Genomic DNA, 14,862 nt, shown 5'->3' with positions numbered 1-14,862 from the left:
AAGACCGCGACGGGAATAAAAGTTCCGCCGCCACCTGGCTCATCGGTCGTTCGTCTTTTTCGCGGATTTCTCGATACACATTGCGTCTATGAAATAAATACGATTTCCCTGAATTAAGCTCATACATGCAATTGAATCCTATTCCATCTAAGTGCTCAAAAAAAATTATTAAAAATATTTGCTTGCTTCTGGGGTGAGCGAATTAACTCGCGCGAGGTACATGATGAATGCAACATCGATTGAAATCGCAGAGGTAAGCTGCGGGTTAATAGAGATGCGCCTTGCGTATTATTATAGATTATCGTCGCGCAATATCGCGCGAGAAAATTACATCGTTACCGGACACGTTACGCCGCCGCTGAATAGAACCCGACGAGCAATTTCGCGAGGATTTGTATTCGTTATCGACGCTAAATACAGAACGGGGTCTCGGGGCGTGAACGCAACCTCCCCGGGAATCTAATTTGCAGCGTGCCCCCTTACGTTATAAAACGAGGGTGCGATTCAAAACAAAATGTCAACTACGTGACGCAGGCAGACGTGTTTTTCGGACGCGCAACGTGTTACCGCCGAATTCCGGTGCACGGTCAATTTTCCGAGCCACGGCGACTTCATCGCTGATACATGCGCGTGTATGTGCGCAAAAGCTGTAGGCGAGAATTGTACGTACGGCGAAGGCGATGTTTTTAATTAAAAACTCGCCTCCGCGGAGCTTGGCGCAAGTCGCGTGGATACTAGCGAATTGAAGTGCCGAGAAAAAATATTACCGAGATATTATTCCGGGGATTCGAGCTGCGTCTTTCCGCGCATTTTTCCACGTACATCCGCAAACACGTTCCGCTAAATTTCTCTAGTCTTTATCGCCCTGCCGTAGTCAACTTAAACTTAAGAAAAAAATTAAGTCCAAATTTTTAAAGGAGTTTACGCTCGAGTTGTACGTCGAAGAAATATTATTTTAGACCCTGGATCGACTCTTAATGGAGTCATTCGTAAGACTATCTAAAAGCGATAAGCGTGTTCGAAAAGTTACTTCATTATTGTGATTTGTATCTGGCTACGTCCCCAAATGAGAAATCGTTTAACCGATTCATCGAATTAAAATAAAATGAAATAAATTTGAAATATTTCATAATTTAATAAACAAATTTTTTTTTTTAACTAAAAATGAATATAAAGCTTTTGTTGAATATTTTCCTTGGGAACATGTTGACGTTTCGCGTTTCGTAAAAAACTTTATCGTATTAGTTTTATTTATGAAAAATATCATTCCTATTTATTTAAGTCATATTTTTTCAGCATGTTTGCGTAAGTGTTAGACAAGCCAGACATTTTTCACAATTCTTCTCGCTATTTGAATATAACGAACGTTCCCTAGAAATTATTAAATTCTCATAAGAAAAGTCTATTAGCGATCGTTAGCGCTAGTTCGTCTGGATTAAAAAAAAAAAAAATATCGCCTGCCGCGTCATATTGCTCGGTTGAAAGAGATCGATGTACCAACGCGATGCGTCTAAATGACGTTTATCGGCGTTTTTCTTTGTCGAAAAGAAGTTTCGGGACAAAGAGCGACTAATCGATCTCCCTTTCTGCCCCTGTGTTCCGTCATTCTTCATAAACGCGGCTGTCCAAGATTTTCCATAAACGTCAAAATGTACACGTCCCCGCGCCGACCGGGCGATGAATCTCCGTCATAATCGATTTTCATCGTCAGACAACGGTCGGCTATTTCGCTCCCGAAATTTTGCAAGTCACGCCAAATCGCCGTGATCTCTCATCGAGGGTACAGAGCCACATTAAACACGCGATCGAACTTATCGATTATCCCACCCGCGAGCTCCTGATACATGGGACACGTCGCGATTCCTCTTTTTCCATCCCTTCTTGTAGAATTTTATTCCGATTCACTTGAAATAACATGTTCAACGTCTGTCGAGCGTTTTATTCGTTTGAAGATCAGAAAAGATATTTCCTTGAAAAATAGTCCCTTCGAATGTAACGACGTAATCAACGATGGATATTTAGTCGTGGAAAAAACTCTCGAAAATCGTGAGCTTATCTTTTTTTTCTTTTTTATTTGTAAAATATGTATGTAATGCATACCAGAAAAAATATTGCAGTTAAATTATTAAAATTTTTAATTAATTCAGTCTCTTTTCTATGCAAATTTGAATAGATGTTTTTGTGAGTGTGCCGCTTTATTCCCGTAAAAAGACCAAGTTATTACATCATCGCGCGGTTTTGACATTGTGAAAATAAAATGTCTATATTCAAGCGTAACTCAATGCAAGCACGAAATTCGTCGAATAAGGATAGTAATGTCTATCGGCTTAGGGGTTGCCTGACCTATAAACGGAGGAACAATACTTCGAGAGTTGATAGCAGTCGACTGTGTTCGATCGGAGCTTCACAATTACTTCGTCACTCACATGAATTTCTATGCACGTCGTAAGTGGAGTCGTAAAGGGTTAAAGTTCTTTTTTACCTTATCATTATTTGCATGACATATTCATTGAAAGAGCAACGCAACTTCCAGAAGGAATCAATCGGGAATCAATTTCTACTCGGAGAGATTAAGAAATATTTATAAAATCTTAAGGAAACGTAACTTAACAGAAAATTGATAGACGTTTCCTATACGTGCATTCATTTTCGATTAAGAATTGACAATTTGCTTAACGTTAAATCGTTTGAAATATGAAGTGCGCAAGACTGGGGGAATAAAGCGCTCTCGACTAGCATAAATCCAATCCTGTCGTATTCGGCGATAAGCACGGCGGATCAAACTTAAGATAAATTTATCGCCGCTCGAAAAATTTCGTAATAAGCGACACCGCGATTTTTCTCACCCTCGTTCCTCGCGGATCGTCTTTGGCGCGCGGCCTCGCGTCTAAACATCGGCATGGACCCTCCGGTATAAGTATCGCCCCGATATTCGCGGGGCGTTTTCGAGGGTGCTTGTGAACGAAGATACATCGCTTCGATGGAAAACGATGAGGATATTTCGCCGGCGGAAGTTCGTTCGGCTAACGCGAGTTCGCGAATTCTCCGGGCCCGAGGAGATTTTTCATCGTTTCAAGTTTTGCCGACGTTTTTCATCGCCGTCGGGACGATCTTCTCCCACTATACTTTCGCCGCGCTCCCGACGAGCTTCCTAAATCACGCGCGCAACACAGCCCGCGATAAGAGACACGGCTCCCGGGATTAGAGAGGCCACTCAGGTACTCGCGATAAAAAAGTTGAGTCAGAATTGTATCCATTGTCCATGGCGAGTCCGATAGGTTGCCAACATAAATCAGACAGTTCCCTACACGTTGTTTCCAAATTGTTTGTATTAACGTAAGGCAGATTGCATTTAACAAAGCTCTTATAAATATGCCACGTGCGTAGAATTCGTTACGTAATCGACTGACGAAAATTAGATCGTTAAAAAAGTACTTCGGTTGGCGTATATAAAATCCATCTACGATTTTCACTTCGCGTTTAATAAGAAAATCATGAAAGTCGTTCTCGCAGAAGACGCGGACTTTTATCCGAATTAGCGTCGTTACTTTCGCGCGGAAACGCGTCGAGGGAAGATTTCAATTTTCCACTTGGATTTGAAAAGGTAGTTGGAACACCTTCGCGAGCCGGTCCACTGCATTTTATTAGCGTGTCTTGAGACGGCGAAGCGGATTTAGCTCTTACTCGCCCGCCACTTTCTTCGGATAATCCGATAACAGCCATAAATAAACAGCGATGAAATATAAATGGGAGCGTTTACATCTTAAAGGGATGTCGGATTTTCCAATATCGCGAGATTTTCCAATGCCAGAGGTTACGACGCGCGGTATTAATGAAATGTATGTGTATTTCGTGAGCCTTGCCGTTTTAAATAAAACTACCATAAAATTATAACAAAATCACGCACCAGATGTATATAATTTACCGGAATTATCTCGTATAGTGCGCGGTATATATTCGCGTTATTATTGATTGTGATAAAGTAATTGGTGTAACAACTTGGCAAGGAATGCGGTATATCAGCTACCGAGCTCGGATTTCTCCGGATAAACGGAGTTCCACTGTATCTAACGAGCTCTGCGAGAGATCGCCGAAGATCCCGGAGGTGCAACTCGCGGAAACTCGTCGAAAGAGCAAGACGAAGAGAAGTTGAAAGCGGCAGGATATTCCGCGAGACGCACGTCGGGTATATAACGCAGTTAAGCACCTGGTATTTTTCTTTCGCGAAGCAACTTCGCTCGGAAGCTCGCCCAGTCGTTCTCCGCGAAGGGAATATGAGGTCGCGCGATTTTCTCCGTGGAATTTATTATATGATACTAAAAATAGATGCTAAAAATGCGCATGTTAATCGGGCTTGAAACATGCTCCGGTAAAATATCTGACCTACATATAGCAGTATAATTTTAAATGAGCGCCGAAATTTAAGTATACATAAATATGTATACGGATATTTTTTTATTCCAACGATGGTAAAGGGTAATTGTTCTGAAAGTTCGTGGATAACTTGAGCTAAATTGACATATTTATCTTATTATGCCGTGAAAAGAAGAAGAGCCCGAGTTGTAAAGTGGTTTTATAATGCCGGGGTCTCGACGTTAAATTCTCTCACTCGCGCCTTTACGGCGTCGTGCTCACGCGTGTCAAATTGTTACGTTATTTCGTCAAACAAGTAAATATCGCGCAATTGTTGCGAAATGTTTGTTCCCGCTGTGTGAAACTCCACGGCGAACAAAAGACGTTGCTCTTTATAAGAGCGTAAAGTCGAGTGACTTCGAATACGGCGGTAATAAAAGGCGACGCGATAAAGCCGAGGTGGCGAGGTGGAGTTAACTTCCAGTAAAAATGCGCGGCGTTCCATTTTCCTTTAAGCCGTAGCGGATTTTTCGCAATTCCAGGCGTCCCGTCGCGAAAATCTCCGCGCCGGTAAAATTGTCGAAACTAAAACGAAATAACATCGCGGTCGTTTGACTTACGATTGCGGCTCTATTGCAGTCCGACTTATCCCGCGCGATTCCACGCGCCAAGCGATGCGAAAATTTCGTCGCGTCGCGTCTCGATATGCTGTAAAATTCTGGCGCGGATAAGTTACAAATTGTAATGTATAGGTAATTAAACGCCAATTGTACGGAATGCAGGAAATAAATTAAGTTCGTTAATATTTAATAAAATTGCCACTTCGCGCTTTATTGCGCCGCAATGTATACACTCATTAAATATTAATATACGTGAAATATTTATCGAGTAATTAAATTAATGCCTCTTTCACGCCCTGTATATCCAATAAATTACGTGTTCTTTAAATACAGTAGCACAAATCTTAATCCCCCCAAAAAAAACATTATTAAAAAAATGTATAGATGCGCAGCAGCGGAGTTGGCGAGTTGGCAATGAATCATTAACACAAAATTATAATTTTAATGTAGGGAGGGGCTGAAAATTATTTCTAATGTTTAAGAAAAAAATTATACGCGCTCCCCTGTCCGTCTCTCACCTGTACGTACGTACTTTAACACGCCGTAAGAGAATTTACATGCCAAATATTAAATTAAATTTTATATTGCATATTGATTTCAATACTTGACAAATTTTAACTCATCGTACAAATTTTAACCGATTCATCGATCGAGTCACTTGTTCTTTACGTAATTAACCTACAAAAATTACTATAACTAACGTTCTAATGCATATACAAAGTACATTTAAAGAAACGGAAAACGTTTAATCTATCATATAAGATATGCAGGTGCATTCGTAGTTTGTTGCTGAAAATTATTAATTTTATACGGAATTAAATGCGAAACGGTTTCTTTAATATAGAGAAAAGCAAAAGTAAGTGGAGCGCGTTTTACAATGCCTTGGGCATTTAAAATACCGATCGCGTTTTTCGCAACGAAAATTAAACTCGGGCCGACGCAATAATACCCGCAAGCTCCGAGACGTATCACCTGCGTTTTATTTCAGCAGCAAATTTCGCGTACCACACCATGAATGATGGTGAAATGCCATTTGTTCTTTCCCAGCGAAATACCTGGAAACTCACGACGAACGGTCGAAAAATTACCGCTGTTTTTTAACAGATTAACGTTCGGTTGTTTGTACTACACTCGATTTCCGAAGGGAATGTACGCTGTTTTATACACTCGAAGCTTATTTGTCACGTCGTCGTTAACATTAATTACTCCTTGCCGATTCTATTATTAATCGCGTCTCTTTTTTAACGATAGAATAATGAAACTGAATTCGAACACTAGCTCGTGTCTTAAAAGGGCACGCAGGGATACTTATAAGACGATCTGCAAAAAAAAAAATAAAAAAATAAACGATCAGCGGAGGAAAGAATTGTTTTCGCAACAGTGCGAGTGGTTTAAGTCAAAGTATTCTCGCTCGTGAAATCCGTAGCTTTATTACGGAAGTCTGACGCTGGCGGAATATTCGCCGCGCGCGTTTCCTGTTTCTCTCCTGGCCCGACGGAAGCGTTTATTTTTGTTAGAAATTCAACGCGAACGCGCGCGTACGTTCTCGCCGCGGAGGGTGCAGTATTTTTGTTCTCGTCCCTCGGTTACGTACAGGCACAGGGAGAGAGTCGGGATGCGCTGCATCGAGCGGCGGCGGGTGGCTCTCGAGCGAATTTACCGCGCCCGGTGCGATACCGTTAAAGGCAACGCCATTAGACGTACGTACGGTACGTAGCAGCGACGTATCGCGGAACGTATGTACGTATCGCGGCGGCAATAGCAGTAGGGCCGTCAGTAAATATGGGCCGAAGTAGATACCATTAAATCCAGACGCGATACAGTGCACGCCGGCCGGCTGCTGCTGCCGCTGGTACTGTTGCCACTCTGTTGGCCCGCACTTCGAACCGTTCGTCTTAAATTGCCACCATTAAACGCACGTACGCGCACGTAAATCCTCGCGGTGTCGGCCGCCACCGCGATTCGATTATTCGCCCTATAATTCGGCCCGCCGCTTTACCTCGCGGTGATGCGCGCTACGACTACCGCCGTGTGTTTGTTCATTATGTTCCGTTGTCGTGACGTTGATCGATTTACCGCCGCGAGATTGCACCGAGCATTTCGGAAAGTGTCGCGCGAATAATGCCACGATCACGTAAAGAGTTTTGCGCCGATCTTACATGAAAATCACGGTAGCTGGATCGAACTATTATATTTTCTCTGCGCGTAAAATGTCCTTACAGCGTAAGAAAAATGAGGGAAGAGGCGTGAATGTAATTCAAAAGAAATATTTCAATTTTTTTAGGAAGCTAATCCGGACGGTAAGTGAAAATTTAAGACGGTATCTTGTCAAAATTCAGGATTGATTTTGTGGTATAATTATAGAGACTGGGTAAGTATTTTACTCCCCTTCTTCAATAAATCTGAGATTTAATGAGAAATTTAATTAAGGAACTAATTAGCTCAGTTTAAAATTACATGGCTCGATAAAATTAAGATGAGAGTAAATAAGACTAAATCTCAATTAACTTTTAATAAATGGAACCGTTAATTATAATTTTAATTTGATAAAATATGTCTGCAGGCCTGTCAATGCTTTTGACGTGTTGTTATACTTTGTTGAGCCATCCCTTTAAGAAAGATCGATGTCGATATTAAATCTGTCCCGAATTGTCCCGAAACTTTCGCACGTAAAAAGAAGGCACTAGAGTTTTTTTTTCGCGATTCCATTTTCATTTCGCATCGATATTTCATTCGAAGAATTTCGTGTCATTGTTATGAGAATGACCGTGTTCTTTGTTGTAAGATTGATAGACGATGATGGGAACCGAGACAGAAATTGCCATGAGGTGCCTTTTACGTCTTTCTTTTACTTAACGGCAAAGTTCCATCTGCGATTCGATTTGACCTATCATCAATCTTAAATGATTACTGCCCTATCAGTTGATTCGATTAAATCGTTCTCCTATCTCTCTCGTCCAATTTGATAAGCTCTCATTTCTCTTGCCAAAATCGTACACAAATTATTTATGACACATCGCAAAGTGAAACTTGACGATTAGCAATAAATTAAACGAGTTATTACATTAAAATGTATAAGAAAATATTAAATTATCTCCTCATTTTTATTAATTTATCTTTAAAAAATTATCTAGTTTAAGTTATTTTTTTTTATTTGTCATCCGACTAACCGGTAGTTTTGCGCTTTCAGGGAACCTAACTGCAAACTGAGATCTCTAAACGTATCCAAATGCCTTCTGGGCGGTTTGGATGCCGGCTGTTTAGGCGAAACCATAAGGAAGGCTCGCAATTTGGATGCCTTAAGGGCCGCGGGAGCATCGAGACCGGCAGATGTGATGCCTCTAGTGCTAGCCCTGACAGAAGCTCCCTGTTTACAGTTATTGGACCTGTCTAGCCCTCGACTAGCTCTGGACGACCATCCTTCGAGACTCTTGTGCCACGCTCTGGCCAGAAATACAACTCTTAAATTGCTCAGTCTGGAGGGATGGACATTCCGGATAGAGGTAAGACATATCTCGTTATTATTCATGTCTTGTAATGTACACTCAATGCATTTTATTTGTTAGATGCCTAATAGAAAGACTATCCAATAATATATTAATTTAAAAAAAGAAAGGCAAAATTTAAAAATTCTAATAAAGCCGCTTACAAAAGGCGTTGAAAATTTCTCATTGCTTGGAGATAATTTCTTGAATCTTAAAATAATAACTTAGTAAATCGTTTTTAGATGTATCGATAAAATTTAATATTTATATATATTTTTTTTCATATTTGACTCGAAGTAGAAAAAGAAAAGCAATATTTCTATAATTATGCTGATTGTATTTTCGAGTTGGCTAAGGCGTTTTCAATTTTATTTTTCATAATAAGCATGAAAGTTTGTGAACAGTTAAACATCCCGCGCTTCACAGAGATAAATTTTACCGTAAGATTCGTTCTTACATCTCGCAAATAAACATCACGTATGGCGTAGGCGACTAAATGTCTAGCCCCCGTCCTAACGTCATCTATTTTCGTATTTTCGCGTGCGAGGAAGCAGAACTCGCGAGGGCGAGATCGCGGGCGACGAGATAAGGATAAATTAAAAGGGGCGGAAATTATTTGCCCTTCCGTGCGGGTGTGCAATACGGAAAAGTGCGAGACGGTAATGTTCCACCACACCTCCGTAACCGCGAAAACTCACAATAGCACGACCGAGGAGGAACCGAACATTCAACTAACAGTCCGGACAACAATATCTGAGAAATTTTCGTTCTTACTACTGAAAGCTCTCGTTTCCAAAGTCATAATCTAGTAATATAATCAAAATATTAATACCACTGAATATTAATTTCTTCTAAAAAGCTCGATGGCAGTCATACAGGGAGAGATATTTGAATAAAAATGTAAATCAGTTATAATTAATATGATATATAAAAAAAAAAATAGTTATAAAACTCGGTTATATAAATACATGAGAAATCATGCAATAGCCTATTTGTTACGGCGGATATCTGCGACGCCACTTTTTGGACCCCAACAATGAATTATCGATCAAGATTAATGCTAATGCGGTCCTAATTAATATTAATTAATTGCTATATTCGCTCGCTGTGCTCATCAGTCATTTCGCCAAGCGATATAAAATTGCAAATTTAAATTATCCTCGTCGCGCCGCGTGGTAATATGATTTGGCATATGAATTCGAAAATCCTTCGCTTTGCCAATAATAAAGCGTAGCGAGACTTTCGAAGCGTTTACTCGATAATGGCACAAACATTTCGACCGAGCCGCAGCATACGGCGTTGTAATATTTACCTTCGATAAACGTCTTATGCACTGCACGCGCTCTCACTTTTACGATCGTAACAATAATAATTAATATTTACCAGGCGAAAAAAAAAAGTCGCTGGTTAAATAATGTAGTCAGATTAACGCGAACGTATAACGTCGATGTAACAACGTGGCGCTTAACCGTACCGCCGTGAAATTTCCGTAAGCATGACTCTCGCTCCTTGCTCTCGCTCGATGCGCAATATCCTGGCCTTTACGTAAATTTTATGGGAAACAATCTCATAGCACGGTCCTTTGATTTCAATAAGCTTTAACGATCGTCGTTTAATAATTTCGCGCTGGGATTTCCAGAACTACTCTTGTTTCTTTATATAATTTTGAGCATAATTTCTACGTTTGTGAAAAATATTCTTGTCATAAACGATAAAAATGAATAACAAGAGAATATACGGAAATGATGCGAACGATTGAAACTTTATTTTAATGTATTAATAAAATGTGTAACTCGTTTAATTTATCACGCTCTCTTAAACGCGCTTTTAATCTAATGTGTGCTTGAACTTCAAAGATGAGTTTTCTTCCGCTTTGCTCGCGTCCAAATAAATATCTCGCGGAATCTATAAAGGGATGCAGGAGGAATCGTTCTCATCGGAAAATTGCAATATCGTTTCGATGCGAAGTTCTCTAGTTAGATTCACGAGTCAATATTGTTTCCATTTCGTTAAGCTTTGGGACGTTGGCAAAAGTCAGGCTGAAGAGAGAGAAAAAAGAAATAGATAGAGATAAAGAATGAGAAAGAGAGAGAGAGAGCACGCTTCAGAATTTACAGGAAGAGAGGTCGGTTACGCGGTATGCGTTTGGAATCTGCAAGACTTCACCCTCGGGGTGTACCCTCGAGCTTTCGAAGAAGTTATTGAACGCTTCGAGAGATCGACGAAAGAAATCAACGAGGGCGGCCTTTGGTCTGCCAATAGTAACTTCGTATCCCGTAGCAAAAGGGAATCGACTGAAACTCTGCGGTTCTCCGTCGAGTGTCCGATCTGTCTGCTCTTTCAAACCCGGAAATTGCCGGGTAAAACATTTTTGTAGCTTTTAACCCAGTAAACTAACTTTTTTAAACCGTACTGGTCGAGGATCAAAGTAACGCGGCATGTCATAACCGCAAAATCCTGAAGACTCTACGAGCTAGTTCTCCAGACAGTTCCGGCACATGTACTGCGTTGCACTTATACAAGCTGCCTTTTGCAAAAATTATTTTAGATACTAATTTTGAAGGTTTATTTAATGCTTCATCTAATATTCCTCGAAAACAAAATTATGATGCATTGAAGTCGCGAAATAAAACACCGCGCATATAAAAAGCTCAAGTTAATATCCTGTGTTTAAATGAGAACTTTTTTTTCTGCCTCTTGTAACTTTCACGTTTTAAATTCAGATTACGTTTAGGGCTGCTAGATAATTTGCACGTGAAAATAATTGAATAATCAGTAAAAATACGTTCTCCCATGAGGGGCGATTATGAAGTAATCTGATAAAAGAGTTTACTGCCTAAATAATTCTAGAACAGCATATTTCTTCCGCGCGAAGGATTAAACTCGAAGAAACTTGGTAACAACATTTATCGCGCAGGACTTTGCAGGACAGCGCATATTTATCGCTATTTATTTACCCGGCGAATATTGTTTACAAGCCGCGAGTTTCCGTCGAGCTTCTAGCCGCAATTAAAGACTTTCAAAGTGCATGCTAACGAGGGCGGTCGCTTCCGTCCATCGTGTGGTGCAACAACCTCGTACGTTTAATCGCTCAACGTTTAAACGCATTCATAACGGCAAAATTTTGAAGCGTATCTTACAGAGTGACCCTGCTAAATATGAGCAAGTCCGTTTTCAATTTTAATTAAAAAAAAAAATTTTATCATGCACACACGCCAAAAATCCGATTTATTATTCAATTAATTCTTAAACCAAAATTTACAAAAGCTGCACTTCGCAAAATATTTGAAATATTAATTTAATACCGCGTAACTCAATACATGCAAAATATGTATAATATCCTTCTAAAAAAAATCTATGATATTGAAGTTAATAATAATAAAATCTTCAAATAAAATTTTAATAATTTATATTACGATTTAAAAAAAATCGTCTTGTTTTAAGGGCGCGATTTTTATCTTATTTACGGTGACAATATCACGGCTTAACTTAAATAGCCACTTTGCACCCCATATTATGTATGACAGTCGGTCGTTCGTTCTTATCCTCCCCTGCTATCACGTTCTCTTCCAAATTGCTAGCGACGAGCCATTATCTCGTCACGATACGAGCTGCGACGCGACAGAGACAATCTTTCTTGTAAACGGCGCGAAATTAGGATCAGAGGAACGGAGGAACGGTAAGAGAAACGAAAAAAGAAGTGATGCAGCCGCGAATAATCCCAACAGTCGCATATCCTGCGAGTGGATAATTAATTATCGGTGATTCCGGTTTGCGTTAAGAGAAGCGTGGAATAAGGGTGGCGGCGATGAGAAGGCGCGTGAGGGGTGGTCCTCGGGATAGCTCGAGTATTGTTTAGACACTCACTAATTACGGAACAGTCAGCCCAGGAACTCGACCTACGGAAGCGAGGCGGTGCTGGAGATACCTTCAATTTATTTTGCTCTTACGCGGCCCGCGACCCCATTGTCTTAGCTCGTTTATTAACGACGACGCCACTAGGCAGTCTATTCCCAAGGATGGATCTTTAAAAGCGTTTTTTTCGCAGTGGGACACGCGATTTTAAAAGGCATCCGTGCACATATTTCTACAGCACCTTATGGGCTTTCGGACAGATATGTGTATGTAGTTTTATAAGTCTCGTTTACCTCTCATGAATTTTAATTTGGATACCAATGTCTGTCTCCCTCTCATATTTAATGATTGTTGAAATTGAAATGTTATTAACTAATTTTTTGACTAATCTCTTTTTTTTCTTTCTCTGACTGATATTTTAATTTAGTACTTCTCGGGGACTAAATATTACATAGAAATATTCTTTCGAAAATAACTTAATAATAGCGAGAAAATAATTCTAGTTTATATCGACAATATATGTGGGATTCAGTCTGAAAATCTCCTCCGAGAGGAGACGCGAAATATGGACATCCCACCTGCTACGCGAAGAGATTATTCAAATCCCAACGTAGGACGCAATTCTCCTATAGGATTCTTTCCTGGAAATCTTTGTGGATGGCTTATTATTCCGCTGATGGGTAACTTTCTCTCAATAATGGCGAGATCAAAAACGATCTATTAACTCTTACGAAATTGCCAATTAGTCATAGTATTTCTCAAAAATAAAAGCTTCAGAATTTCTCATCTCTCTTATATTTTAATAAAGATATATTTTTTTTTCTCAATAAAATTTTTAAAGAACTAATAATTTTTAAACTATTGACGAAACATTCTACAAGCTCAGTATTTGAATTAGATATCAAAGTCATTATCTACCATTCTTTTACGAAGTTCGAGTACAGGTAATCTTTCCAAAGTATTAATTAGAAATTTAATTGCCAAAATATTTAATTTTAATGCCGAAAGTAAAAAATCTCCGTTTATCGAGAAAAGTTACAGCGTTGAGATTAAAGTCGCAACAGTACTATATGCGGCTATTCAAATGCAGCGTTGCGTGTAACTTCCTGTCCTAATTTATCGGTTGCATTATTCGTTGCAGCTCGCGTTCGCGACCTAAATTATTATTACGCGCGACTGTTTTATGTGCAGCGCGAGATAATGCCGGATTTTAATAAGCGACGGCTCTTCGCACTTCGTAATTACGCCAGTTCTTACTCTACGGATCATCGCCTCCGGGATTAGACGTTATTCAAGTGCGCCATTTCATTTTCAGTCGTAAACGTATTGCTTGCATTGTTCATAGCACTTCATTAGTTTGCTACTTTCCTCGCACCGACCCGATTTCTACCCTTTCCCCGCTCCTTGCCCGATGGAACGCAAACTTTAACAAGAAAACGTGTCGCACTTTTTACCATATTTTATTTTTTTTTTTTCCTCCCTTCCGCTACGACTGACCGTTACGTTTAATCTAAAACTTGGAAAAACCAACGGCAACGAAACTTAAAATTACATTCTGATGAAAAGAAGATACAGAATTAATAGCTACGGCAAAAATGTCAGGACTTTTGCAATCATTTCCTTTTTTTTTTTTACTCCATACAACAAGACACAATTCAACAACATGTCGCAACAAAAAACAAAGTCTTACGAAGTTACATAGAAAAATAAATATATTATTAGATCCGGAATTAATATGTATGATCTATGTAGTGAATAATTCTTGCAACTACCAAGCGAGTCGCTGCAATGTACTTTACAAAAGAGCTATGTCTCTTACATTCTTCAATACGTAGACACATTCTTCTCATTGTATCTCTTACAGAATGCTTTTAGACTTCTTCAAACTTTAACGGCGCTAGCCTGCCCGGTTCTTTCGAATTGTTGAGATTTACAACCCTCTCGCGCAGCAAAAGCTTAACGAGAAGGCTCGACGTTACTCGCTTTATAATAATTTATACAGCAGTTTACCGTCTAATAGCATGTTACGAAATTATCAATGAAGGAGAAGAGCAATATTAAAAGAGAGAGAGCTGAAAAAACGAGGCGATAAAACACCGAGGAAGAGAAGAAACATGGTTTGCTTTCGTTGTTTTTCGCGAGAATACAAGGTTTCTCGCGTAAATCGTGGCCGCGATTGAACGTACATATTCTGTTTTAGCGACCGTTTTTTATTTTACGTAGGCGTAAAAATTGCGAGAAAACGGAAAGAGGAAGAGCAGCTGACGCGTAAACCGTGATTATCGTAAACCAGAATCGATTCGCCTTTATCTAACTCACTTTTTCCCTCCGATTTCTAACCGTTCTAGCTTATCTCGCATCTTACACCCTTTTTCTACCTCTCATCAAATAGGATTTTCTTCTTTTCCCTCGGATTTATTTGAGAATACAGGCGGTTTACTTTTTTTTTTTTTTTACTTCTGCTCCGAGATCGCAAAATTACAAGTAGAAAACGATCGATGATTGAGTCACTGAGAAAGCAACGCTAAAGTAAAGAATTTACGCTTTTA

General features: G+C 39.7%; 1 protein-coding gene across 1 annotated transcript in view; it reads left to right on the top strand.

Annotated features, from left to right (window-relative positions):
- The window catches only part of LOC139112357 (uncharacterized), a 59,270-nt gene that overhangs the window by 27,754 nt on the left and 16,654 nt on the right, over positions 1 to 14,862 (top strand). Inside the window, exon 8 of the mRNA XM_070673330.1 lies at positions 8,164 to 8,476. Within this exon, the coding sequence (XP_070529431.1) occupies positions 8,164 to 8,476 (313 nt within the window). The remainder of the gene's footprint in view (positions 1 to 8,163; positions 8,477 to 14,862) is intronic.

Source organism: Cardiocondyla obscurior, linkage group LG28, assembly GCF_019399895.1.
Source record: "Cardiocondyla obscurior isolate alpha-2009 linkage group LG28, Cobs3.1, whole genome shotgun sequence".
NCBI classification, from domain to species: Eukaryota; Metazoa; Arthropoda; class Insecta; order Hymenoptera; family Formicidae; genus Cardiocondyla; species Cardiocondyla obscurior.
This window is presented reverse-complemented; position numbering and strand designations above follow the sequence as displayed.